This window comes from Apis florea, unplaced genomic scaffold (assembly GCF_048593485.1).
Source record: "Apis florea isolate Af1SG1 unplaced genomic scaffold, ASM4859348v1 contig_3802_pilon, whole genome shotgun sequence".
Taxonomy (NCBI): Eukaryota; Metazoa; Arthropoda; class Insecta; order Hymenoptera; family Apidae; genus Apis; species Apis florea.
Genome location: NW_028256863.1, coordinates 697,297 through 724,699, shown reverse-complemented (window position 1 = coordinate 724,699; position 27,403 = coordinate 697,297). Strand labels below are relative to the sequence as shown.

The 27,403-nt window shown below is 38.0% G+C and overlaps 1 protein-coding gene and 2 long non-coding RNA genes across 3 annotated transcripts in view; 1 reads left to right on the top strand and 2 right to left on the bottom strand.

Annotated features, from left to right (window-relative positions):
• The window catches only part of LOC116414210 (uncharacterized), an 86,655-nt gene that overhangs the window by 4,003 nt on the left and 55,249 nt on the right, over positions 1 to 27,403 (top strand). The window lies entirely within an intron of this gene.
• Positions 815 to 8,432, bottom strand: Y-y (yellow-y). Its single transcript, XM_003692802.4, has 7 exons — positions 8,214 to 8,432; positions 5,031 to 5,341; positions 3,145 to 3,274; positions 2,455 to 2,617; positions 1,540 to 1,899; positions 1,258 to 1,446; positions 815 to 1,155 (listed from the first exon to the last, which is right to left on the bottom strand). Exons 2-7 carry the CDS (start codon positions 5,293 to 5,295, stop codon positions 970 to 972), a joined length of 1,293 nt encoding a protein of 430 aa, XP_003692850.2. The 5' UTR covers positions 5,296 to 5,341; positions 8,214 to 8,432; the 3' UTR covers positions 815 to 969.
• Positions 9,420 to 11,276, bottom strand: LOC147656147 (uncharacterized). The gene is made up of 2 exons (XR_015294866.1): positions 10,201 to 11,276; positions 9,420 to 10,024 (listed from the first exon to the last, which is right to left on the bottom strand). It is a non-coding gene; the product is annotated as an uncharacterized LOC147656147 (long non-coding RNA).

The window sequence follows — 27,403 nt, the reverse complement described above, 5'->3', positions numbered from 1 at the left end:
AAATTACCCTTTAAACAAGAAAACTCTTCAAAAATTTTCCAACTCTATCATTGCCAATTTGCGTGTAATTTTTCCGTCTCATTTGGCCGAGTTAGCCTTAAATAAGAAAATTGTTGAAAAATTTTTCAACTTTTTAAGAAAGGAAAACAGCATTCCGACCACTACCGTCCGTTTAATTTTCCAAGAATCGATAAAAGGAGAAACGTTTAACTCCTCTACAAGGAGTTCGCATCGACAAATTTTTAGTCATCGTGCATTTAAAAATTAAATTCTGTGAATATATATATAATCGTTCGTTAGATTAAAAAATTAGCTTTCGAGCGAGTATTTAGAATCGATCCTTTCTTCGAACTGACGAGAGTCGAGTTGTTGTTTTTACACGGCTTTTAAAAGCCTCGTTAAAGAAACTTAATTACGGTGCAATTACGACACGTTCGATCGAGCATCCGTCAAAGCGAAGTCGGTATTTTACACCACGTTTTATTTTGTTTTATTTTGTTCGATCAGGAATATAATTCAATATAACTCGCGGAGGAATGTAAATAAATTCTCGTCGATTTAAATTTTAAATTATTGCGGACAAATAACAGATACACGTTCATCCATTTCAAATTCTTTCAATTTGTATAAAATATTTTATCACACGTCAAAGATAAACTCGAACTATATATATATATATATATAAATAAAAGAATATATAATAATACATTATGACATTAAACAATTTCAAGAATGAACGCAAACCTTTCTTTTCACTTATAATTTATTTCTTCGTTGTTATTTAAAAATTATTCATTTAAAGGTAGACAAGTAATTAATATTTGTAATTAATTTTTTATTTCTCAATAGCGATCTGTAACAATTTCTCCTCAAAGGGGGTGAATCGAAATTAATAATAGGGTGTAATAATGATTCTCTAAACGAGACGTTCTATACGTCCCCTCTCCACGGTCTTCTCCGCGATCTTGTTTACTTATTCTCCCACCAAAGGGAATTTCCAACGAAGCCCCACGGCGAGTTCTCGCAAATTGTGCCCGCGATCGCGTCTCGAACCGGCATCGTCAATATTCGAAAGTTCACGTCGGTGTAGTTCAATGTGGACAACAAGAAAATCGGCATTCTGTCCGATATGATCCACAGTAGGCCACGATTTATCTGAGAAAAGAGAGGGAGAGAAAAAAAAGAAACTCGCGTGAAAGAATGTATAACAATAAATGATAAAAAACACGAAAGAAGAAGGAAAAGTGGGATTTTTACCTTAACGTCGGCCGGGAATATCATAGCTTCGTCGTGTCTGGCAACGACCGCTTGATTCTCGGGCGAGTACGGTAACAAGGAGTTCCAACAGCCGACCGCATTCTGGTCGATCAGATTGAAAAATTGTAGGCCGTTTTCATCCATAACGGAGGCGGTGCAGTGGCCCAGCTCTCCTCTCTCGGGAAGGACCTGACCAAAGAAAGAAAGAAAAGAAAAAAAAAAAAAAAAGAAACACTGTGGAAGAACGACTCTCGAGACGAGGAATTTTTAATAAATAACAACCTGGAACTCGTGATAACTATTTTGCGACAAGTTCTCGTCCCTTAAAATCCTCGTCGAAACAGCGAATTCCCTTCTGCTGCTCAATGGATGGAAGAACAACGTTCTGTATCCGTTGACGGCGATGGGCGACAAGCTCATCCCGAAAATCCCTTCCTCCCCCCATTGGAAATTCAGGCCGCCGATATTGTAGTCGCCGGCCAACGGGTCGGGCATGAAATAACTGTGCATTATTCGCCAAGATCTGTTCTGCTCCCACGAGTAAACGATCAGTCCGTATCCGAGCTCGTCGGACATGTAGGCGAACGCGTCGTTGCAACCACCTTTTCCCAAATCGACGGCAATATTGGCGATGAAGGTGTTCTGTTCGACCGAAATCGAGTTCAAAAGGAAGATCGATTAAACGGGAGGATTCGTATCTTTTCGTTTTAAAGTTACGATAATTAGTTGAAAATTTCGAGTAAGGATCAATAATTTATTCGTGTGCTTTTGTTTTCCACGCGGCTGCCGTGCTTCCGTTTTTCTACGATTCTCGAATCGAGATAGACAATTGAGTTGGAAATTTCGAATAAAGCTTAATAACTTATCCACTCGATAATTAATTTTATTCGTGTTTTGTCTTTATCTGTCTTTATTTAAGTTATTTTGAATATCAGGAAAAAGTTTCGATTGCGCGAATAAAACTGCGTAAGACGTATTTATTTTCATGTTTCGTCGTCTCGTGTAATATACGACGAAACGCTTAAAAAAAGTATAGTATGTATACAAGAGAATGGTAGATGGCGTTGAAAGACGCGACTACCAATGCGCACGCTCATCACTTCGTTCAGTGGCGATTGCTCGGGCGTAGCGGACTGCCGTAACGAAAGAATCGAATTTTCTCCATCACCGGTTAATAATCGTAGTAATAATACGTGCCATATTGATGTCTTCGGCCCTCAGCCTGTACTGTCTCAAAAGTGTATCGGTGGTTAGGTCGAAGATGTTGAGAGTGTAAGGGCACGCTTGTATCGTTGTGTTTCCGATACCTATCGTGCCGGTATCCAGTACCCATAATCTGTCGCAAGTATCTGCGTGTATTCTGGAACAATCGCGTACACATTGTCGATAACCAAGGAATGCAGTTTCCATTTATTATTAATTCGATTATTGTTTCCCTTCTCTTTGTAGCTAGAGATCTAGATCTTGTCTCATTAATACTTGATACCAGCTCGATAATGATAGATAATGCGTAACGAAATTCTAATTCACCTTTTGTACTGCAAGGGAGAGAATCTTCCCACAGATTCGTAAGCGATAGGTAAATGCATTATTCAAGCGAGAACCAAGTATTCTATAGAAATAGGAAGAGAGGCATCGGATCGATCCTGTCCTATTATTTCTCTCCTTTCCTTTCGATCTCGCGTTCTTACAAACACGAAGGAACGAACAACGTAAACAACGTGATTATTGGATTGTTCGGAAAGTAATTTCGTTTTTCTTCGTAACAATTCGAGAGACACACTTTCTTTAACGAAATTACTTTCAGAACGATCCAATATTTTTACACTCGTTCGATCGATAGTCAGCGAAATAATTAACGGTTTATCGATTCACAAGTGCGGATACCTGTAAGCGGTAGTGATCGCGCTACCGCAAGCTCCAGCTTTATTTTGCGCCCAATTCGGATAAGGGGTAAGCTTTGGGGTGCCTCCTCGATTCGTGTCGAGCGATATATAGGTCAACGTCGCTGGTATTCCTGCAAAAACAGATTAAAATATACAATATCTTGTTCCAGAGAAAGATTAATGTAAATTAAATTATTATGCAGTTGTTAATCGCGGAAAAAAAACCTTCATGCATGACGGTCGAAGGAGCGACAAAGCGGATACCTGACCTTTTTAAAATTTTATTGTATCATTGTGTTGAACATTTTTATGAAACGCGTGACACGATTTATGGGCAAACGGATGGAAAAGGGTAGGGCAAGAGAAAGCGGTTCGAGATAAAATAGAAATAGAATTTTTTTAAAATTGACATTGTCGCGTTTGCGTGTGTCAAGGTTGCCCGTACGTACAATCGTGAGTCGTGATAACGAGTTTGACATTTCAACTTGGAACTTTGGAAAAAATACTCGAAATTTTCGAGATCAAAATCACGCTTTTAGTCAGGCTAGCTCTCAGGCGTCGAGTTTCGTGTATATACATATAGGACTCCCCGTGAAGAATATTTCACAATTTGTCCGGTTTATTCGAACGGAATAACCTTCCCTTCCCGTTTAATATCTCGTATCCACCGTGCCACGTCCCTGAACGAACCTGACATCGGAGGAACAATGCAATGGAACCGGAACAAAAGCAGCAATGGTCGCTGCTAAAAAAAAAAAGAAAAGAAAAACAATTGCCCTTAAAACAATAGCGACCGAGGTGGCCTTTGACGCGTTTCGAGAAGGATGGGAAATTGCGAGAGCAAATTTTGAGAATTTCTTTAGAATTCTCACAATTAAAACAGGTAGATGTACCAACAATTTATACCAACAAACTGTTGCGAGAAATTTTAAGAAAATCTCGAGGGGTTTGGGGAAAGAGATGGAATAAAATCTTGTCGAAAGTAAGAAACGTAGGGAAAAACTTCGATCGAACGATGTTTTTTTTTCGTTGATTTTATGCAACAACAATGGCCTGGCGCGCGCCAACGGGGCGGATAATAGAGTCGAAACGAGGAATAAGGAGGGAGGAGGGGGGCAAATAAAGGAGCGCAGGAGCGAATGAGCCCCATTCACCCTCCTAGCCCAAGGATAGGGATTTCGGGGGGCCAGAAATTTTGGGAGAGGAGGTTGACAGAGACGTAGAAATGCCTCCATTGAAATCCGCTCACGCGGTTTTCGGCACTTTTTGTCGCGAGCCGGAAGTCGGCCAGACAGTGATTCTGGCCACTGCCCCCGCCGATCCTCTTCTGTTTACTAGAGCCAGTTCCCGCCACCATCGCGTTCGTCCTATCGCCGCCATTTTTATTGAACGTTATCTTTGTATAATCTTAACATTTTTTTTTTTCTTTCACCATCGTAAATATTTAGAATATAGTATAGTATATTAAATATATATATATATATAATTTTAATATTTTTTTTCTTTGTAAATGTAAATCTATTGCAAGCATCGTAAATATTTGAAGTATAGTATAGTATAGTATAGTAAATATATATATATTATCTTTATGTAATTTTAACATTTTTTTTCTTTGTAAATGTAAATCGATCATAAACATCCTATATCATCGTAAATATTTGAAGTATAGTATAGTATAGTAAATATATATATATATATGCATTATCTTTGTGTAATTTTAATATTTTTTTTTTGTAAATGTAAATCGAGCATCGTAAATTTGGAATATAATATAAAATCGATTACAAGCATCGTATACCATCGTAAATTATTACATAATTATTACTGTATTATATATTGCTTTTGGGGAAAGTGTACGAATTTAGAAAAGAGTTACGTTCGACTTACCGTTACGCCATCTTGGCACGGTGACGAACAGTTTGTTCCTCCAAATTTCTATACCAACGGGAAGCGCATTCTCGGGGATGAACTCCCCTTTCATCATTGCCGTTGTTCTGCTCGCCTCGTCCGGATAAGCGAAGTCCAATGTCCTCCAGAAAAATCTTTCCAACAGAGGGGCCTGCCCGAACTGGCTTCCCCATCTTTGGATTCCGTCCACGTTTCCGCCTCCCAGATACACCAAACTCACGAAAAAAACGAATCCGCGAAACATTCCAACCGATTTTATTTATTACGCGATATCCGATAGAATGGGAAACCTTCGAAAGAAATTTTTTAAATTTTTTTATCCATTCGTTTTTTTTTTTTTTTTTATGAATAATCAAATAAATTTTTCGATCAGAAAAGATATTTGAAACGAAATAGAAGGCTCGTGTAATTTACGATGCGTTTTAATTTTTTTTTTTTTTTTTGAATAATTTACGACCCGACGAAAGGAGAATTAAGTTATTTTATTACCAAGTTGTTACGTATATCCGATAATGAATGCGTGGCGATTATTATCGGTATTGTTGTTCTATTAAATGAAATTCTTGCCTTCATAATGTTGATAAATGAGATTCAGATAAATTATTAAGATATAAGGTATAAATTGCATTGGGAGATGATTTATTTATCGAAAGTTACGATTCCTTTTTACGATCGTCGAAACGATTATGTTATTCGGTTTGGAATATTGCAAAGTTTTGCAACCTGGCAATACTTTATGTCTTCGTTTTTAATTTCTCGAACAAGGCAACGCTGTACTACTTTCTTTTTCTTTCTCTCTTTCTCTCTTCCTTCAATCGTGGATTATGCTCACGTACCGTGAGCGTATCGTCCGCCTGTCTATTAATAATCAATCATCGTCGTAGAGATAGAGATCGCGAGTAAATATTCGTAACGAATATTTTATTTTCAACAGGGATCATTCTCTGATATCATCATTTTTTTGATAAATGAAAATTGAATGAAAATTTTGTGCGCATAATCGTTCGGAAAATTCAACGAGTCGAGATCAAATGATTTACGCGAAATTGAATCGCAATAATTCGACGGCGAGCGGCGAATATTTTATTTTCAACAGGGACCATTTTTCGATAAATGGAAATTTTACGCATAATCGTTCGAAAAAATTCAGCGAGTCGACATCAAAAGATTTGCGAATAGAAAGAAGATAGAAATCTAATTCAAAATAATTCGAGTGGCGAATATTTTATTTTCAACAGGGGCCATTTTTCGATAAATGGAAATTTTCCGTACAATTGTTGGAAAAGTGAGTCGAGATGAAAAGAAAAATCTAATTCAAAATAATTATATTTCGTAACTAGCGGCGAATATTTTATTTTCAACAGGGGCCATTTTTCGATAAATGGAAATTTTGCGCATATTCGTTCGAAAAGTGAGTCGAGATGAAAAGAGAAATCTAATTCAGAATAATTCGTAACTAGTGGCGAATATTTTATTTTCAACAGGGACCATTTTTCGATGAATGGAAATTTTGCGCATATTCGTTCGAAAAATTCAGCGAGTCGACATCAAAAGATTTGCGAATCGTAGATAGAAATCTAATTCAAAATAATTCGAGTGGCGAATATTTTATTTTCAACAGGGACCATTTTTCGATAAATGGAAATTTTGCGCATATTCGTTCGAAAAGTCGAGATGAAAAGAGAAATCTAATTCAGAATAATTCGTAACTAGTGGCGAATATTTTATTTTCAACAGGGACCATTTTTTTGATAAAAGAAAATTGAATGAAAATTTCGCGCATAATCATTCGGAAAATTCAACGAGTCCAGATCAAAAGATCTACACGAAATTATCGTAATAATTCGTAACGAGCGGCGAATATTTTATTTTCAACAGGGGCCATTTTTCGATAAATGAAAATTTTGCGTATAATCGTTTGAAAAATTCGAAAAGCGAGTCGAGATGAAAAGAGAAATCTAATTCAAAATAATTATATTTCGTAACTAGCGGTGAACATTTTATTTTCAACAGGGGCCATTTTTCGATAAATGAAAATTTTGCGTATAATCGTTTGAAAAATTCGAAAAGCGAGTCGAGATGAAAAGAGAAATCTAATTCAAAATAATTCGTAACGAACGGCGAATATTTTATTTTCAGGGACCATTTTTCGATAAAAATTTTGCGCATAATCGTTTGATAAATTCAGCGAATCAACATCAAAAGATTTGCGAATCGTCGTCGTAGATACAAATTTAATTGAAAATAATTCGAGCAGCGAATATTTTATTTTCAACAGGGACCATTTTTCGATAAATGAAAAATTGAATGAAAATTTTACGCATAATCGTTCGAAGAATTCAGCGAGTCTAATTCAGAATAATTCGTAACGAGGAAATATTTTATTTCCAATGAATAAAAATTTTGCGCATAATCGTTCGAAAAATTCGAAAAGCGAGTCGAGACGATAAGATTTACGCAAGATTTTCGTCTCGAGAAACGGAACTTTCGACTTTTTTAAAAGTTCCGAACTAGTTTCGTAGAAAGTAATGCACGTGTATATGCAAATACGGGAGAACTTATTCACGCGTGCGCAAATCTTGTTCCCGCATGATAAATTGTGCGAATTACATTCCGCTCGATCGAGCACAAAAAGGAACGGCGCGTGCCAAGTTTCCCTCGCGATCTCGCGAAAACACGAGTTGCGACACAACTCGTGTTTTCCTGAAAAATTTCGACGAAAACTCATATAACCGAATAATTTGCCAATTTGCAATTTATATGTATGCTAATAAATGTGCAGTTTCTTAATAATCTTGCGACGAAGAAAAAAGAAAAGGAAAGATCGAATAACTCTAATAATTCTACTCGTGTAAAAAATAATTCGCGCCAGTTAATTAAGATTGGCCTCTGACAAGAGGCGAGAATTTTCTCGTCGAGGAAATCTCGATGCGAGAAATTTCGAGGGAAAAAAGAAAAATTCCCCCTTTAATCGTCGCGACGCTTAAAAAAAATTCACAAGAAAAGGAGGAAAAATTAATCGAACGTGTTACACCACAACGTTTAACAATTTTCAATTCACAAATTAATTTCACCGTTGTATCATCGATAAGAAAAAAAACGTGCACTTTTTTCCTCCCCCACCCCCTCCCCTTCGAAACAATTATCGGCGGGCGAACGTACCTCTTCCCTCTCGAGTTCCTGGAACGAGACTGATCGTCGACAGGAGAGCCGTTGACAGGGGTTGACGTTGTCTTCGCCTCTCGAACTATTCGTAGAAAGTCAGTTAACGAACAGTGCTGGTAAACTGTTAGTTCCTGCAAATGGGTACTGGTATATATGGTGTACTCGGTTCGTGTATCTGCCAAGCTCGTGTTTGTGCACGCACGTTCACTCGTCTGTGTGCGCGCGCGTCCCCCGTTTTAAATCTGTGAATCAGTCAGGTGCACTTCCCACCCGTCCGCGTCGCGCTGATATTCGATCGAAACTTCTCCTCCTCCTTGTTTTTAATAATGAAATTAAATACTTTACCAAAAAAAAAGAAGAAAATCGACAATGATTTTTGATGTGGTTAATAGAAAAAGAGAGAGAGAGAGGGAGGGAGGGAGGAAAAGAATACAATGATCATAATTTAAAATTATGACTGTTTAATAATCGTTAAAACAGCGTGTAACGCGCGAGCAACGTGCGATTAAATGTTCTAGCTCGGGGCTATAATTAATTTGTAGGAAGCATTCTCTATTACGACGTAACCGAGAATAAAGAAAGTAATGGTAGAAGCGATCGATGGTGGTACGTTTATCGAGAGACGAAACTGTTGAAGAAGTTGGATTGTTCGAATAGAAAAAGGGATTGCAAAAAAGTTGGAATTGCGTTCGAGACATTTGCATCGTCACGCGACGCGAAACAAAGTGTATGCTGTAAAAAAAAAAAAAAAAAAAAAAAATGCAAAAATAAGAAGATAAGATTAGAGGGATATTCACGCGGAATGAATATGTCAACTTGCAATTTAGTTTGCTCGATTAAACGCGCCTGTCCGCCCTGCTGCCTCGGCTGCAATGTATTTTGACGTACGATTTGTTCGATCATTTCGAACAAAATCCTTCGAATGGCGAAACAGGAAGATCGAGATTCGTGATTACAGCGTGTCAACGGTAAAGATAACTCTGGCGTGGCAATAATTATTGGAATTCCACGATAATCACGAGTTTATACTAGTTTGTACGATATCTCTGTGTGTATACGTGTTTATATTAAAGTTCATTTCTTTTTGGTCGGAAATTATATATTCAGATATGAATATAAATATGAATATAAGAACGAAATATATACCAATTAGAGTGAATAAAAAAAGGAATATATTCGATAAATAAATTTATAGACACGTAGAGAATTTATCATTTATTCGTTCTTGTAAAACGTTAAAGTACATGGAATTGGATAATGTTGGATAATGTTGTTTCGCGTTGTTTCGTAATTTTTGAAATCACCTTAAATATAAATAAATTGAAATAAGAGAAAACAATGTTTTTGGATTAACGTTTTTAATTAAAAAAAAAAATATGGGCTTGGATATGGCACGTTGCGTGTAACATTTTCAAATTAATAATAATTTACACGATTGATTCAAAATCAGAGATTTTGTTATATCACGTGATTGTCGAAACAAACAAGGCCTCTTTTTAAAAAACAAGAGATATTTGAAAAAAAAGCCGCAACAATGCGGAAACAAAGATTATCAAAAGTTCATTCTGGAACGATGATCATTAAATGTTAACGGGACGACGACAGGCGTTGTACGTTTTGCGCACACGCACGCAAAAGAGGGAATTTCCAAACGAAGCTCGTTATCTTCTCGCGCTGGATGACGTACGAAATTGTACTTAACCCATTTCCATCGTCTCTCCTCCACGTTCCATTAATCACAGCGGAAGCCTTTCGCACAAGGTGCAATCAATGTTTTTCTCGAAATGAGATTAATTGCATCGGTGGTACTGAAAAAAAAAAAAAAAGATACTTTTCTTTGATTGCGTTCAAACGATATGTGAAGCGATGCGTATCGATTGCGAAATCGCGTACGCGTATTGGATGTGTAACACCAAAAAATTGATATTCAAAGGTTAGATATTTTTTTCATACGTGGATCGAAAATATAAAATTTACCACTTGCCTTACTCTGGAACGAAATTAAAATAAAACGCCATAATTTTTCTTCTATTGCGTTCAACTGATATATGAAGCGATGCGTATCGCGCATGCGTATTAGGTATGCGTGTATAACGTCAAATTGGTATCCAAAGACTATATATCAATCGATTGCGCATGCGTATTAGATGTGCAAGTGTAACATCGAAAAATTGATGTCCATAGGTTAGATGCTTTTTCGTATGTGGATTGGAAATGAAATAAAAAATAAAGTGACGTGAATACAAAGTTTTACGTAATCGTCGAAATAAAGTTATTCGTGTATTATAATCAACTAGAGTGAAATGTCGACGTAGATAAGATAGTTGCATGTAATGCATAGTAAGTGGGAATATAATTTCACGTATTCGTGTACGATTAGCTTCTGTGCCGGTTTCTGCGGAACGAAGTGAATTTAAGCCGACTCTGTAATACGTTACACGAAAGGAAGTTTGAAAGTTAAAATTCAACCGAGTCACTCCCGTCGATATCGATATAGTTACATTATGGAAGAATTCGTGTGAAGAATTGTGATTAATCCATTATTTAACGATTTCGATTAATTGGCTGAAACTGCCACTTTTACCAGCAATTCTATGAAATTTTTCGATTACGATTTCGGAAACACTTTATTATTTCGATATCTATCAAATATCGAAAACACTTCCGACATAACCTCAAATCGATCGAAGTATTCTAAACGATAAAATAAACGAATGATATTTAATTATTAAACGATCCATCCTCTCTGTAATTCGTTTATAATAATATATATATTAATCGGACAAAATTAATTTTCAAAATGTATAAAAAATAATTGTTTCGATGCAATGTGTAACAACTATATGTTGTTAAAATTTTAAATCTTTTTAAACGAAATAAGCGTATATAGGCAGGAAACGAATCGATAACTGATCTCGGAACATTTATTTTAATTTAAATCGTTATAAATTATTAAGTTTTTTTTTTTTGTAAATCAAACTTAAAGTTAAATAATTATTTCGTACTCGAAATTCACCATCTAGTTCGCCATCTAATTTTAATCTATCTATTCTTAATAATATTTCTAACTTTTGTTGCCAGTTGCCAATTTTTGTATTCCTTTCAATCTTTGAGCGATCGGTATATCTTCTTACACTGCTTTTTTCATTTTATAATTTTCAGTTTTATCGTTTTTATCGTTATTTTGTTAAATTGTCACTGTTCAGGCCCATATTTATCGGATAATTTACAGAATAACTTTTTTTTAATAAGCATTTTTTTCCATTAACATTCTTTTCTTCGAAACTATACCATTTCTAATTCTCACGTCCAGTTTATCGTATGTTTGTCAAGTTCGAAGCGCTTCCTAAGTTAATCGCTACTTAAGGGTAAATATTTATATATTTTTTTATATATTCAATCATACTTTTATAAAAATAAAAAAGTATTGTGATTTGATTTTAATAAAATATTTTTTTTCCTTTTGCGTTTAAAGAGATCGGCTCTGCTCAAACCCGCAGTTAATTGATCTTCTAAGAAATTAAATCTTCGTATAAACCGCTCGGAACCGTGCGAAGTCTCGAAAACAACCGATTGTCGCTCGTTAATCTCTCTTTGGACACCGAAGAGGGAGGGGGATCTGGCGGACGAACGATAAATAAATCTTCGAAGATCGAGGAGATCGAAATTTTCCCATAGGGGATCGGAATTGGCCGAAATTGCGATCGTCAGCAATTCTCTCTCTCGTGATCGTAATGAAATAATTGGCGGAGATCGCCACAGCTGCCTCGATCCGATTCGCAGGAGGTGGACCTCGGCGTCCACCTCCGTTGAAAGTCGCGAATTGCGAAAGGAACACGATTGGCCCCGTTTCCATCTCATTTCTGCCTCCGATAATTTTCGATTCGATTCACGCTTAACAAATTTTCTAAATTTATTGGTGAATTATTTTGCACCGGGAGACCTTGAAATTTTTTTTCTTCTTTCGAACAGCATACCTCACAAGTTTTATCGCAAGTATATCGATATATATATATATATATATATATATATATACGTAATAATTACGCATGAAGTGGAAAGTCGTGTTGTTGTTATTATTGTATATTTTGAAATGAAAAACAAAGAAAAAAAACTCTTTAACGAGTTTTACTTAAAATCCAAAAGTTATAAAGGAAAAGGCATAACCGTGACGATTACTATTCGTCACGCCAACACGATATTTTTGCTCCGTTTACCTCGTGCATCGATATCTCGAGTTTGGGAGGGAGTGACCGACCGTCCTGTTACGTGAAATAGATATATACGCGAAATAAATATCGGTGGCGCGCGTGTCGAACGTAAAAACATGGCGATCGGAGGCGGGCGGAGGGAGGGCGGCTCGAAACCGCTTTTCCCACGCGTAATTCCTCGGATTCGAGATCGCGTGCGTGTAACATCGCGCGTTTTGCGATAGAACGAGGAAATTATTTTACGTTTCACGGTTAGAAAGTCAATTCATTACGATACGTCGTGACCATATTTGAGCCCGATTTACATCTAGTTTGCCAGATAAAATTATATAGCCACTTCGGTTCGCACTCAGAACGGGGAAAGTAGAGATTCATTTCGTATTTTCGTAAAAAAAAGTCAACGAATGCAATTTAGATGGAAAAAGGATAAAGAGGAGAACGGATTATAGACAAAAATTCGAAGGGTGGGAATGAAAAGGTTGGGATTAAAAATTGCGTTAAAAATAGGAAATGAAAAAGAGAAGGAGAGAAAGAAAATTGCAATTCAAAGTTCAAGAATTTCGAGGCTGAGAATTCTGAAATTGGAAAAAAAAAAAATCATTCTAAAAGAAGAAACTGTAAAAAATTCAAACATTGGAAATATGAAATGAAGATCTCTCTTTACGGAAAATTCGGCTATGAAAAAAAAAAAAAAAAAAGAAACGAAAATAGTAAAGTAAAAAAAAAAAAAAAGAAAAAGAACGATTGTCCTCTTCAAATCGACGGCGAGACGAAGAAAAATGGAATGGCACGGTTGTTAAGGGGTTGTCGGTTGACAAGCGGCGGCAATATTAATCGAGTATCGGGATGGCACGTGTGTGTACCAGCTTTCTGGCACGCGCATCGTTGCCCGCTGAGTGGGGGAAGACGACGCGAAGAGGACGAGAAAGCCTCGAAGGGGAGAGCCGCCGGATAAAAAGGGGGAGGAAAAAGGAGGCGAGTTTTCTTCCGTTGGAGAAGAGAGAGAGAGAGGGAGAGTCGGTCGAGAACACGGCCAACGCGATTCGGGACTTCTCTTCTTCTTCCTCCTCCTTCTCTTCTTCGCCCCGAAACGGCCACGATAGTGCGTTACGCGTGCGTATAAACAATTTCTCGTTCACACTTTTGTGCTTCAGACTTTTTCATTCGTTTCATTTTGAATATTATACCGCAAACTTTTATGTTACCGTTAATGGAACGATAGCTAGATTGAACGTAAAAAGTATCCTCTCGCTTAGTACCAGTGTTTACATTTCTGGCCAAAACGTATAAAAACTCTCGCATCAAAAACAACGCATCAGCGTTCGAATAGTTTCGTAACCTAGTAATAATGCATATATATATGATAAATGTATTATAATTACCGCGATGAATCATTTTCAAATTTTGTCGAGCATAAGAGATTTTCCTACTATACACCCCCCTCCCCTCATTGTCTTAAACAAGTTCTTTCGATGTGTTTATCTCGTTCGTCGAAAATTGCAAATATAAGCGTTCGAATACTTTCGTTACCCGCTATACGTATGCGGCAATGCGCCGGATTCTTTCGCTTATATTTTATACCCGTCGCCCGCTTAGGAGGGAGAAAGAGCGAGGAGGTCGCGTCTGACGAAGGACGAACAATGCAGTGGCGTAGCCTCGAAACACCGACTCCCATTATTACGGAGGAACAATGGCCACGATATTGCTCGCGATACCAAAGCGGATACCGATTACGCTTTTCAACTAACTCGAATATGGATTCTCGTTCCAGAGGCTGTAGAAGAGAAAGATTAAAATTGTATCGTTCGTTGAAAAATTCGTTGCATCTAGGATCGTTACACGTTGCTAGGATAAATTTTATTTTATTTTTTTCGGACGGAGAGAAAAGGAAGGATCCGTCGATTTAATACGCGTATCGATTTAATCGGGGAAAAATTGGAGAATAGTGGAAGGTTTGTTGTTAAGCTATGGCGTGTCGAATATATATGCTCGTTGCGCATTGATTATTGGTTTTCGATAAAAACAACGGGAATCTCTCTCTCTCTCTCTCTCTCTCTCTGTCTCGAGATCGAGAAGCTATTATCGCTTATATTTTTAGGGTTACGATATGCGAGTGATACGTTACTGTGGATAGAAGGGAAGAAAAAGAGAGGGGAGCTAAGAGAGCGGGCAGGTGCACGCGTTTCATTTCGTGTTCCAGCCTCGGTTTCCGTCCCAAACCCGCGCCGTGATTTCGACTGTTGCCGATTTTATCCCGATTTGACCCGTCCCTTTTACACCAAATATCTAATCCGATATGACGACGAAAGTGAAACGTTATCGAACAAATCCGTATTTTTTCGAAAATTTTCCGAAAAGTTTCGTTTTATTTTTATGACGAGTTGAAAGAAATCTATACGGCTATTAGTCTACTCAAAAATGACTATGCTCGTGTAAATAAATAATAAAATTTTATTAGAAGAATGTTATTTATTGCATTCTATATGACTGTTTCTCTATGGCAACTATGGCATTATGCATATTCTTCCATAAAACATCGACGAATGCATTCATGCGGGAACCCACCTTTGAAATTTAAGTCCCCGATCCCGGAATGGAACCCCAATAGAGGGATTAATTCTCTTTTCTTAATCAAACGATTTTATTATTTTATTATCGCCTCCCTCGATCCTCCAATCTTTGTGGGCCAACGGATTTCTTTCTCTCCCCCCTCCCTCCCCCCGTGGAGGGATTATTCTTCACCGCGATCGAGTTTGAAAAGGAGAGAGAAAAAGGGGGGAAGGGGAGGGGATCCGTATGAAAAATTCGTACTCGCGTTGCGAACACACAGGTGCGGCGAGCGAGCGGAGCGAGTTAACGAGCGCCGGTTTTACTTTCCTTCCCCGGGAAGTGGAATGAAGGGGCGAGGGAAGAAACAGGGGAAAAAAAGGGAGGGAAGGAGAGAAACGAGAGAGGAATAAATGTATCGAAACGACGGACGATAATACTATTACGTGTGCGAATAAATTCTTTCTCCCTCTTTTTTTTTCCAAATTCAAGATTTTATCGCACGAATCAGATACAGGATCTTTAAATTAAAATTTTCGGCTTTGACTTTTCGCACGTTGTGTGAGATGTAGAATCCTCTCTCAGTGGCGCGTGCGCAAACCGTTTCGGTAGCTTCGACAGTTGATCTCCTATAAGCTGGAACGCAAAAAGCGAGCAGCGACGCGAACGACGTTTCTCGTGCGCCATATCGCTCGAAATCATTGCGCAGGACTGGAAACTGTCGGAGCGCTCGTCTCTTCTTTAAGACGAAAGAATGGATGGCGCCACGAGCAATTCGGTCTGAAGTTAGAATAGGAAGAAAGAGGAAGGAGTTTGTTCGTACAATTAATAATATACACGCGTGAAAAGGAGAGATATGTTTATCTTGGAGAAAAATTTTGAAGAAATTTTGCCCGCGTGAGCTTTATCGAGAAAGGGAGGATTAAGAATTCGTATTTTCCAAATTTTGAACGTTGAAATTCGTATTATCTTTCGACGTCACGTTTCTTTCGATATATCCTCGTATCGAAGAATATGCTGGAAGATTTATCAGAATGGTTTTATTAAATTTTCCAATTATTTTTGAAGAATATATATATATATATATTTTCACTTTTTTATATTCATTGTACAAATAAACGAAACGTAGAGTGGTTTTACAATGCAAAATATTCAAAATATTCGAAACAATAAATTCGGTCAGAAGTTATCGTAGAATTGATCGTAGGAAAAAAGGGGAAAGACACCTGATACTTGACTCGCGTTAATCGAGCGAAATAAAGATCTCGCGAAGGGAAGAAAGAGAGAGAGAGAGAGAGAGAGAGAGAGAGAGAGAGAGAGAGAGAAAGGAGGGAGATTGTTATCGAACGTGGAATATTACGAAGGAAAAGAAGTTGGTCAAGGAATGATGCGCGAGCGAGAATGAGGGGAGGATTGAACTCGAGTCTCTGCTCTGGGAGCTGCATGCGTGCCAAAAACTGCGAAGGTATTTATCTGGAGAGGAGGAGAGAATCAGCCTCCGATTAAACGAGAAGAAGCGAGAAATTTCTCTCTCTCTCTTTCTCTCTCTCTCTGCGTTTAACCCGAATTCGCACGTTGCACATCTCGACAGGCTAATTTTTCCGATTGGAGAATTGCCTTTTATCTATATTTGCGTAAAGCTTCCATATTTCAATACTTTCCCAATTAGAGAATTATTTTTATCCGTATTTAAAACGAATATTCGTTTATCTCGAAATTTCTAAAAAAAATTCGCGTTTCAATATACTTCACTTTCGATATATTTCATATTATACTTTCCCGATTAGGGAATTATTTTTATCCATATTTATATAAAGTTTCTAAAAAAAAAAAACTCGTGTTTGAATAGTTCACTTTCAATATTTCAATATTTTCCCAATTAAAGAATTATTTTTATTCGTGTTTATGTAAAGTTTCGTATATCTCGAAATTTCTATTCACGAGTTTTCAAAAAACTTTTTCCGATAATTCAACAATTTTTTCAATTAGAGAATTATTTTTATCCATATTTAAAGCTTCCAAAAAATTTTCGATACTTTAACTTTCCCAATTAGACAATTATTTTTATCCATATTTATACAAATCTTCGTACATTTCGAAATTTCTATTGAAATTTCCAAAAAACTCGTGTTTCGATACTTCAATACTTTCCCAATTAGAGAATTATTTTTATCCATATTTAAAGCTTCGTATATCTCGAAATTTCTATTCACAAGTTTTCCAATACTTCACTTTCAATACCTCAACTTTTCCAATTAAAGAATTATTTTTATCCATATTTTATCCATGTAAAGCTTCCACGTAAAAAAGTATTCATGTTCGAATACTTCACTTTCGATACTTCAATACTTTCCCTCAATCATAGAATTATTTTTACCCACATATATACAAATCTTCGCGTAACATTTCAAAATAGGTGAGTTTCCTTCGATGCCACGCTCACGTTTACCCTCCTCGTTCAACCGTTCGCCCCGCGACCCCCCCTCGCGAAGCCTTGCACGATGCGCGCGCAAGACGCGGGCCACGTGCTCGCGTCATCTTTGGAGGAGGAAAAGGATTCGGCCGGATGAAATACGGTTCGTCCAATTAAGCCGCGATAAGATCGTCGGGTGGCGCTGGGTGGCGAGTTTTAAAACGACTTCATTAGACTGCCCATAAAATTCATTGGCCCCGTTGTGAAACGGGGAAAAAAGGAGGATAGATAGATAGATGGATGGATAGATAGAGAGGGAGGACGACGACAGGTTAAGGCGACAGGTGGCGTCGTACATCAAACTTTCAAGCCAGCCTCGATCGCCTCGAAACGTTTGGGGAAACGTCTCGATTTCCACACAGAAAGGAACGATTAGGGTTTATTAGAGGCGACATACCGGTCCCCGAAATTCCTGCCGCAGATGGAATTGCTGCGCGTGCCTCTCTCTCTCTCTCTCTCTCTCCCCGATTTTTATTCCAACCGTTTAACCAATTATTATTATTATTATTCTTCTTCGAAGAGGATTTCGTTTCGTTATTGTTCCGAAGAATTTTTTAACGATCGAGATAAGGAAGAATTCGAAGGATCGAATTCTCTGTTTCTACGTTTCTCATGATTTTAATATCGATGAATGAGATTTTTCTTTCCAGAAAAATGCGAGGTCGTTGGAGAGTATATTTTTCTTTTCAAGTGTTATTTGTTATCATTATCTTTGTGTTAATAACGCGTTTCCAGTGCGATTGAGTTTCTAATCGAAAGCGATAGAAACGAGAGAATAAAAAAGTAAAACGCGAAAAATGAGCGAACCGGTTTTCCTGAACTTGTCGCTCTATTTGATGAATGGTGGAACGAGCACGCGTTTTCCACGTGTGGAAGAGAAATATCGAGGAAATTTCGACCGCGATAAGAAAAGAAAACGAAAGATGCGAGACCGAATTAGAAATCGAAAGGAAATAAAGAGAGAGGTTTGAGTGATGAAAGAGATCGAGTCGAAGAAAATATCGAAGAAAATTCGTTCGAGGTGCGTTAAAAATCGAAAGAAAATAGAGAGACAAGTTCGAGCGAGAAGAAACAAGAGATCGTGCAAGAAAATTTCAAAGAACACAAGAGATGCAAAGATGCGTTAGAAATTGAAAAAAAAAAAAAAAAAAAAAAAATAAAGAAGTTTCAACGATGAAAAAGATCGTATCGAAGAAAATTTCAATAAAAAACATCGAAGAAAATTCGTTCGAGCCACAAGACATGCGTTAGAAATCGAAAAAAAAAAAAAAAAAAATAAAAAAAGAAATTTCAACGATGAAAGAGATTGTGAAGAAAATATCGAAGAAAAAAAAATAGAAAGAGAAAGATTCAAAGATGAAAGAGATCGTGTCTCAAAAAAAAAATTCGTCCGAGCCACGAGTGAGACACGTTAGAAATGGAAGGGAAATAGAGAGAGAAGTTCGAGCGAGGAGAGATAAGAGAGATCGCGTCGAAGAAACTTCCGCGTTTATATCCAACCGGTCTCCGCCAACCGGCGAATCATTTTTTTTTTTAATCTCGTCGAGAAAAAAAAAACTGCAATAAAAATTTTCCATTTGCCCCAATAACATTTCGACCGCCGATGTATCTCCTCGATCGTTAATTTTACCCTCCTCCTCTCCTCAAAAAAAAAAAAAGAAATAAGAGAATCGAGAATTCTTCTCACGCGACGAACAGGAAGAGGTAAAAGGCAATATCTTCATTCCTGCTCGAACTTTCGTTAAATCGAACGATTTTTCTATTTTTCGTTCTTTTTAACCCTTTCTCAACGAGCCACCAAAAATGTGCACCGTGCTCGAGAAAGATCGTCAGCGAGTTGTTTATTGAAAAAAAAAAAAAAAAAAAAAAAATTACAATAAAAACGAAATATCGATGCTACATTTTCAGAGAATGATGCGCGATAACACCGATAACGCTCGTCGTATCGTACGATACGCGGCATCTTATTTGGCTCTAGTATCTCAGTCGCATCTTGTGCAGAGAGACTATAGTCGGCCGTAGTATCTCGGTGGCATCTTGTGCAGAGCGGCTATGATCGGCCGTAGTAGCGAAAAGGCTTATTAAGCCCTTAGACAGGATTTGGAATCGATCGAAGGAAGGAAAGAGTGGATTTCGATGATCGTGGATTTCGTTTCGAACGCACGCGCGGAAGAACGGCACGCAATACGATTATTTCGTTGAACCGTCTCGCGGTTTCACTTTTTTTTCCTTTTCTTTTCTCCTATTCTCGTTTCGCACGTGTTTCATTTACATAACGCAACAATTCGGTTCCCGTACGCAACAATCTTCGCCGTAAACAACTTTCGTCGGCAGTTCGAACTTTGAACGGAAGGGATCGGATAAAATTCAGCGAGGCGGTGAAATATAATTAAATTAATTAATAGATAAATAAATGAGTAAATATATAAAACTCGGGCGCATGGAAAAAGTTGGGAAGTGCCACGCGGTGCGCAAACGGGTACAAAGAGTATCGGTAATTTGGAGCGCGGCGAAACAAAACGCGGTGAAAGAAAGCGAAAGACGGTGAAGATAATTAAGAGAAAGCGTCGAAACGCTTTGGAGAAGAGGCGAGTAATCGCGTATACGCGGCCCGAAATACGATCGGGAAACGAGATTATTTTATGAATCGTGCGAATCATCTTATTACTCCCCTTTATTAAATCTCTCGTCTCGCGTTACGTATACGCCATTTCGTAAATTTAATTTACAGTTTCGATCGATAATCGACCCGTTTCGTCGCTTCGCCGTTGTATTGTTCGTCGTATTGTTCAAAATTATCAAATACGAATCGTAAATCTTAATTACGATTTTAAGAGAATCCGAGCAATTTTTATTTACCGCATAAGCGACGATCGATGATCGTTTCGATTTAAAATTGAAAAAAAAAAAAGAAAAAAGAAAAGCGTGGAAAATTCGTTAAATTTGCGGCGGAAGGATAACGAGAACGAAGGATAAAAGTAATAATGACTGGGTGCGAAAGAGAAATCGAAATTGGAGGAGAGAAAGAGGAGGAGGAGGGGGAAGAGTATGCGCGAGCGAATAAGAGTAGGAATAAGAAGAGGAACGGGGTGGAAAGGTTGCGAGAGAGCGAGAAGGGGCCATTAGGCGAGCGTGCACCGCGGACCCCACACTTACCTTAATTATTTCCACATGACTCGTCGAAAATCTCGCTTGCTCCCCTAATGAATACTAATTTCGAACTGGGGGCCCCGGCCAAATTTCAGACTTCCTCTTAACCAACCAACCGACCAACCGCCTTTTCGTCGATTCGGCCAAGACAAAATTCGGCAGCGACTCACGATCAACCAGGAAACCAATTTACCGTTAACTTTGTTCCAACCACCTCGGTCATTCGAGGAAAAATTTCTCGAGCATTTTTCTCGAACGCGAATTAAATTCGAATCGAATCCGATTCTGCTCGAATGTTACTCGATAATCGAGAAATTGGTATAATAAGTTAATGTTATTTTTTTATAGGATGGGAACGAGATGTGTGGTCGTGTTCCACTTTGCGACGCGTTCATTAACGTAGCCATCTACCGGCTCGAGGGGCAAACGCGCAATTACAGCGGAATTGGAAAGGGAAATAAAGAGAAAGGTGGAAGTTTATTCGATCTTATTATATCAGAGAACTTGACGAGAGCTAACGAGTTGCAGAAATAAGATATAAATGTTGTTCGAATATAAATATAATACGATATATACCTATAATTAATACTCGGCGACGTGCTCGTTACGCGTTCAAATACGTGCACGGCGGTTGTTGAAACGGGCGAAAAATGCGATAAGAAAAATGTTTACCTTCGTACGTGTACAAGTTGTTCGATTCCCGTTTAATTGATAAATCGAACAATTTTTCATCGATCGTCCCCCGATACGTCTTATTTAATTGTCGTATATTCCTTCGATCAAAGACGAATTATTTCCAACGAATGTTAGCCCGAATAAATTATTTCTCTTACGCGCATATTTTTCCATTACTGATTTTTACTTTTCTGAAATATACCCTTCAAAGATATCTAACGAATATATGAATTCGATCGATGAAATTTTGAAAAAAAGAAAAAATTCTCGTATCTACTTTTTCGACGAGTATTTTCGAAAAGGAAATGGAGAAGGAGGATAAAAGGTTCGATTGGGAGAGGAAGGGGCGACGGAGTCGGATACGAGAGGAGGATAGAAAAAAAAAGAAGAGGTGAAAACTGAGAACCTGTCGGGCTGACGATACCCTGGGCAAAGCGGTGCTAATTATGCAAAATAAATAAAGGCACGTGCACCGCGCATTCTCTCTCTTTCTCTCTCTTTCTCTCCCTCTCCCAATCTTTGGTCGCACGCGATTTCGACGGGCCGCAATTATCGAACTTGAGCCGTTCGCTTCTCTCCTTTCATCCTTCATCCCTTTTGTTTCCTCTCTCTCTCTTTTTCTCCATTTTCTTCACTTAATTTATCCAAATTTTTTTCATTTCGATCCTAGAAATCTTGGAAACTAGTTCTATTCGATGCGAAAAAATTTCTACTTTTTGATTTGTTTCCTCTTCGAAGACAATAGAAACATAAGAGAGAAGTTCGTTTAGTCTCGTTGCATCGATAGCGAAAGCGGTTCAATTAACCGCATTTTCGCGACATTTAACACGGAGATAAATCGTCGATGTTTAATGGGAAATCATTAAATTACTTTGTGGGAAAAAAGAATGTTGTCGTTTCGACAATACATCGATCCGTTCGAAAAAAAACTCGGACGAGGAATCTCTCCCCCCCCACGACATTTCTTCGATCACGTGACAAGGTAGAACGCGATCACGTGACAAAGTAGAAACGCGATCGCGGTGGGAAAACGAAACGGTTCTCGTGCTTCGTTATCGCTACACGTCGTCCGCATTCTTATATCCATTACCAGCATTATTGCCCCTTCTCGTTACTTTTTATCTATCCACCAACTAAGATCTCTCTAGAAGAAAAGGAATCGAAATCGCGTCGAAAGGATAACAAGGGGAAAGCGATCGATCTTCGTTCGAATTCTTAATAACTTGTTACGCGTGCAATTATTTAATAATTCATAATAATAATTCACGTAATTATTTAATAATTTGTTACGCGTGCAAATAAGTTCTTTCCCATTTTTCTTTTTTCAAATTCAAGATTTTATCACACTAATCTGGTACAAGATCACGATCTTTCCGCCGATTCTTCTCTGGATCAGATTTTCGTCGAACTTTCTCGAACCTTCCATCGTCGTCCTCCAAATTAAACTTTCCGGCTTCGACTTTTCGCACGTTACGTGAGACGCAGAATTCTCTTCTAGGCGCGCGCAAATCGTTTCGGTAGCTTCGACAGTTGATCTATAAGCTGGAACGCAAAAAGCGAGCAGCGACACGAACGACGTTTCTCGTGCGCCATTTCGCTCGAAATCATTGCGCAGGACTGGAAACTGTCGGAGACTGCTCGTCGCGACTCTTCTGAAAAACGAAAGAATGGATGGCGCCACGAGCAATTCGGTCTGAAGTTAGGATAGAAAGAAAGAGGTTGAGAGATTGTTCGCACAATAGTAAGATCGATCGATACAACCGTACAATCTGATTAGAATCGATTCGAATTTTCAGAGTGGTGATGGCGTTTGATATTTTCGCGAGATATATTTCACGATCAAGAGGATTATAATTGCGCAATGCGATGACATAAAAGAAAAGGAGAACATAATAGAACGCGTTGTGTAATTAGAAGCGGAAACGAGTATATCAATCGTGCGAATCCGTGTATCGTGCGTATCGCGATATTAGAAGCAACATACGTAAAAGGAAAGAGTTTCTCTTGTTACAAGTACGAGTAATAAGTTTATATTTCTCCCCCTTCTTTTGAAAATTGAAATTCCCCGTTATGTTCTGCCGCATGAATTATTTAGATATATAATACGATTCGCCAATTTACTTTCATTTCCTAAATATATTATTCCTTATTTAACCTCCTTTTTTTTACCACTTTGTGTTTATGAAAACATTTAAAATTCTAGAAATCTTCTACTAATCTCTTACAACTCGCTTTTTTTTTTACGAAAGTGTACGTAACACGTAATATACTGATCGAAAACATCCGCCTTTGAACGATCCTCGTCCCTTCTTCCCGAGGAAGAATTCTTAACGTTGATCGTGAAACGAGAAAAAGAAAAAGAAACAAAAATCCATCAGAATTCTGTAAATCCTGTATATAATGACACCGATGAAATAGAAACTATAAAATCGAAGAGAAATTGAAAGATTTCCAAGAATATGGAACGAAGTCTCGTTCGATAACACGTAATTCCACGCACAGATTTCATCGCTCTCCTCGACTCGAAGGGGAGAAACCGCAAAGTAAAGCTCGCACGAACGAAATGTCCCCAATTATGGTATCCGCGTGCGCGATATAAGCGTTTCCTAATCCTCTCTTTCTCGGTCGTGGCCTCGGACGATAGAGCGTGTGTGTATGTGTGAAACGCGATGTTAAATTGGCGGGTGACGAAAGAGGGGGAGGAGGGGGCGAGTGCTGTAGAAAGATGCCGATCCGGAAAGGCGTGTATATAATGTAACGGATCAGTGTGGACGGATCGAGGCGAATTAATTCCCCAATAAGGGCGCCCACGCTGTACCCTGTGATTCGAAGGGAAATGTTGAGCTACCATGTCATTTTCAGCAAATATTCGATTCGATTCGATTCGAAGGGGTAACCGGCCTATTTTCGACCTCGTTTCGCAATTCTCGAAACGCGGTCCTCGCCGGTCTCGAATCCTTTGCCCGATCGATCGAACCAAGCGTTGCACACAGTTTTTTAGGTTTTTAGTTGTTTCTTTAATTTTTTTAGATCTATTTAGTTTTTTTAGGTTTTTAGGTTTATTCAATTTTTTAGCTTAAATAAACCTAATTTTTTTTTTTGTTACTTTTAGGTTTATTTCTTTTAGTTAGTTTTAGGTTTATTTAGTTTTTTATGTTTTTAGTTGTTTCCGTAATTTTTTAGGTCTATTTAGTTTTTTTAGGTTTATTCAATTTTTTAGGTTATTTTTTGTTTTTTAGCCTTTAGTTGTTTTTGGGTTTATTTTTTTGGTTAATTTTAGGTTCATTTAGTATTTTAAGTTTTTAGTCGTTAGTTAAGTTAATATTATTAAAAGTGGAGAAAATCCAAATTTTCAAATTTATGAAAGATAATTGTTTCAATAACCATACATTTGAAACTCTTACGCATTAAAATTTTTAAATGTTAGATTAACAAAATACACGTAAATAAAAGAATTAATCGATAACTGATCGGTCGCATTTCGATAGATATTCGAGAAATATTCCGTAAATTTATCAGAGAAAAGTTTAAATTTCAATTTTGTCCAATTATATCCTTATCATACCCGAACTATTATACAACGCGTTTACTTGGAGGATTCGAATCGCAAATATTTCTATATTCGTATATTTTTTTATATAATTTTATTAGTTTTAGTAGTTTTTGAACGAAACAACTATATATATATATAACCTCAAAACCTGGAGAAAAATAATTTTGATCCAATTATACTCGAACGAGTATGGCGTCGCTTGTTTGAGAGATCGCATACGCACCACGTTTCCACGAGAAGCGAGAATCTCCGTCGTATAGAATAATTGCGATTCGTGGCCGATCCGAGAAGAGGAGAATCGTGGACGAGGAGAGGGGGAACATTGTTTTGGATGCGCGGCCCGGCAGAGCGGTGTCGGGGAGGGAGAGGGGCGGGCGGACGTCGCAGAAGGAGAGGAGAGGAGGGGGGAAAAAAAATTCCTCGAGGGTGGATCGAGCACGAAATTCTTGAAAGGCATCGTCCGAGATGCACCTGTACCCTGCGCGGTTAGGTCGTGTGCATTTTTCACCTCTCCTCTCTCTCTCTCTCTCTGTCTGTCTTTCTCTCTTTTTCCATCAGGTCGCATCAGGTTGCTTTCTCTCTTCCTTCCACCCAAGCTCGACCGACCAAGCTCCTCGCCTCGTGTGTCTCGAAATCATTCCACGAGCCTACTCGTGTTCGAGGAGCGCGACCGAGTAAGCATTCCTCCTCGAGAGAAGACGCGTGCCTGGCGTGTGCTTCTTTTCCCCCACCTCCTCGTATTTAAATTCGAGCCTTCTTTCCTTCTCTGTTTATTCTCTTTCCGCGCTCACTCGATTTCCGAACGAACGAACGAACGATCGATCGATCGATCGATCGATCTTTGTGTAAAGTCTTAACGTCGCACGCCTTTCTCTTCCCCTCCCTGGATTCAATTTTAATTCAATAATAATTCAAGTTTATCGAGCTTGATAAAAATTTGGATCGATAATTTTCAAATTTCCCTTTCGATAATCATCATCACGATGTTAGAAAAGGAGAAAAATCGAGAAACGAGAGAGAAAAAGAGAATTAGAGGAGGGTTATCGATCCTACGAATTACGCGGATAATTTTCAAATTTGCCTTTCGATAATCACGATTAATATAAAAATTCCGAGAGGAGAAAATCGAAGAACGAAAGAGAAAAAGAGAAATGAAGAAAGGAAGGAAGGAAGAAAGGAAGAGGAGAGCTGGACTCCTCCTTACGGCTGGTTGGCAGCGACTAAATGATTTACCAAACAATAAATCGTCGGGGAGATACGATCGGATGCAACGCGGACCGAGCCTGGGAACGAGGGAACCGCTTACATCGCCTTACTTGTCCGCGAAAGCTTCCACTTGTTCCATTCCTTTTCGAAGGTTCGATCCCCTTCCCGTCCAAAATCCTTTGAAAACACTTTCCATTTCCGACCGAACGTTATATCTTTTATTTCTTTCGAATAATAATTTTTTTTTGCAGAAATCCATAGCGTTATTATCTATTCGAAAATATTTTATAACAATATTGTTTATCATTGTTGACACGAGGAAATGGAAACAATAAATAAACTTGACACTGACATTGGCCGAATGAACAAACGTGTTTAATGAAACGTAAATCCGCCTGCCCGTTATATTTGAAGTGTGAAGTGCGCGTGAAAGAAAGCTAATAGAGGTAGCCAACTTAACCGCACGAAATAGTATACCGTTGGCAACAACGTTCAGTAATAAAGCTAGAAATAAAATTGCGCGATGAGGTTTAAATATTTGTAACAATTATATTATATTTATTTACTCGATCGAACGTTATTATTCATAAAGATCGCTCGATTATTCGAAAGTATATAGGACACGTAAATTTTTATCTAATTATCTTTGAAAAGTGGCGATACGTTTCGTAACTCGACAAACAAACGAAGGAACGAACTGGTATAGAAATCTAAATTGAAATTGTCACCTTTCTTGATCTATTTCCATTTGTTTTTCTCTGTTTCTCTGTCGATCCCTCTTACGAAATATCCTATCCAAAACACGATAAGTAACGGATAGTTAACCGTCTAATGGCTACACGCGCGTATTATTTTTCTCACCGTAACAACCTTCGACTTTCTTTCCTCGACGTTTGATCGATCGTTATCTAGATCCCTTATCTCTTTTACTCGGTTCTCTGCGTATTTACAAACACTCGTCGGCATAAATTTTTTTCTTTTTTTTCGTGAAATATATCACGTACATATTTCACAGCGTTAATTGAATCGCTAATCCCGTCTATTGCGCGATAATTGGCGAGCGAAACGATGTAACTCGACGATCGCGTGCGAACCGAAGGAATGATATTTGGCAAATGTTAATTTTTTACTTTTGAAAAAAAGAGTCATGGAATCGGCTCGACTCGAATTATTAAAAAGGAAGGAATGGGGGATAAAAGTACAGTATGGAATACGAAAGCGTGAAAATAACGAAGCAATCGTGTTCGTAACAGAAACTGTTGATTTAACCGCCTACGGGAAGAAGAAACCGAATCTCGATACCGATCCTTTATAAAGTAAAGAAGATACTTCTCCTTCTTTTCTCCTTTTACACCTCTTGCACGTTCTTCTT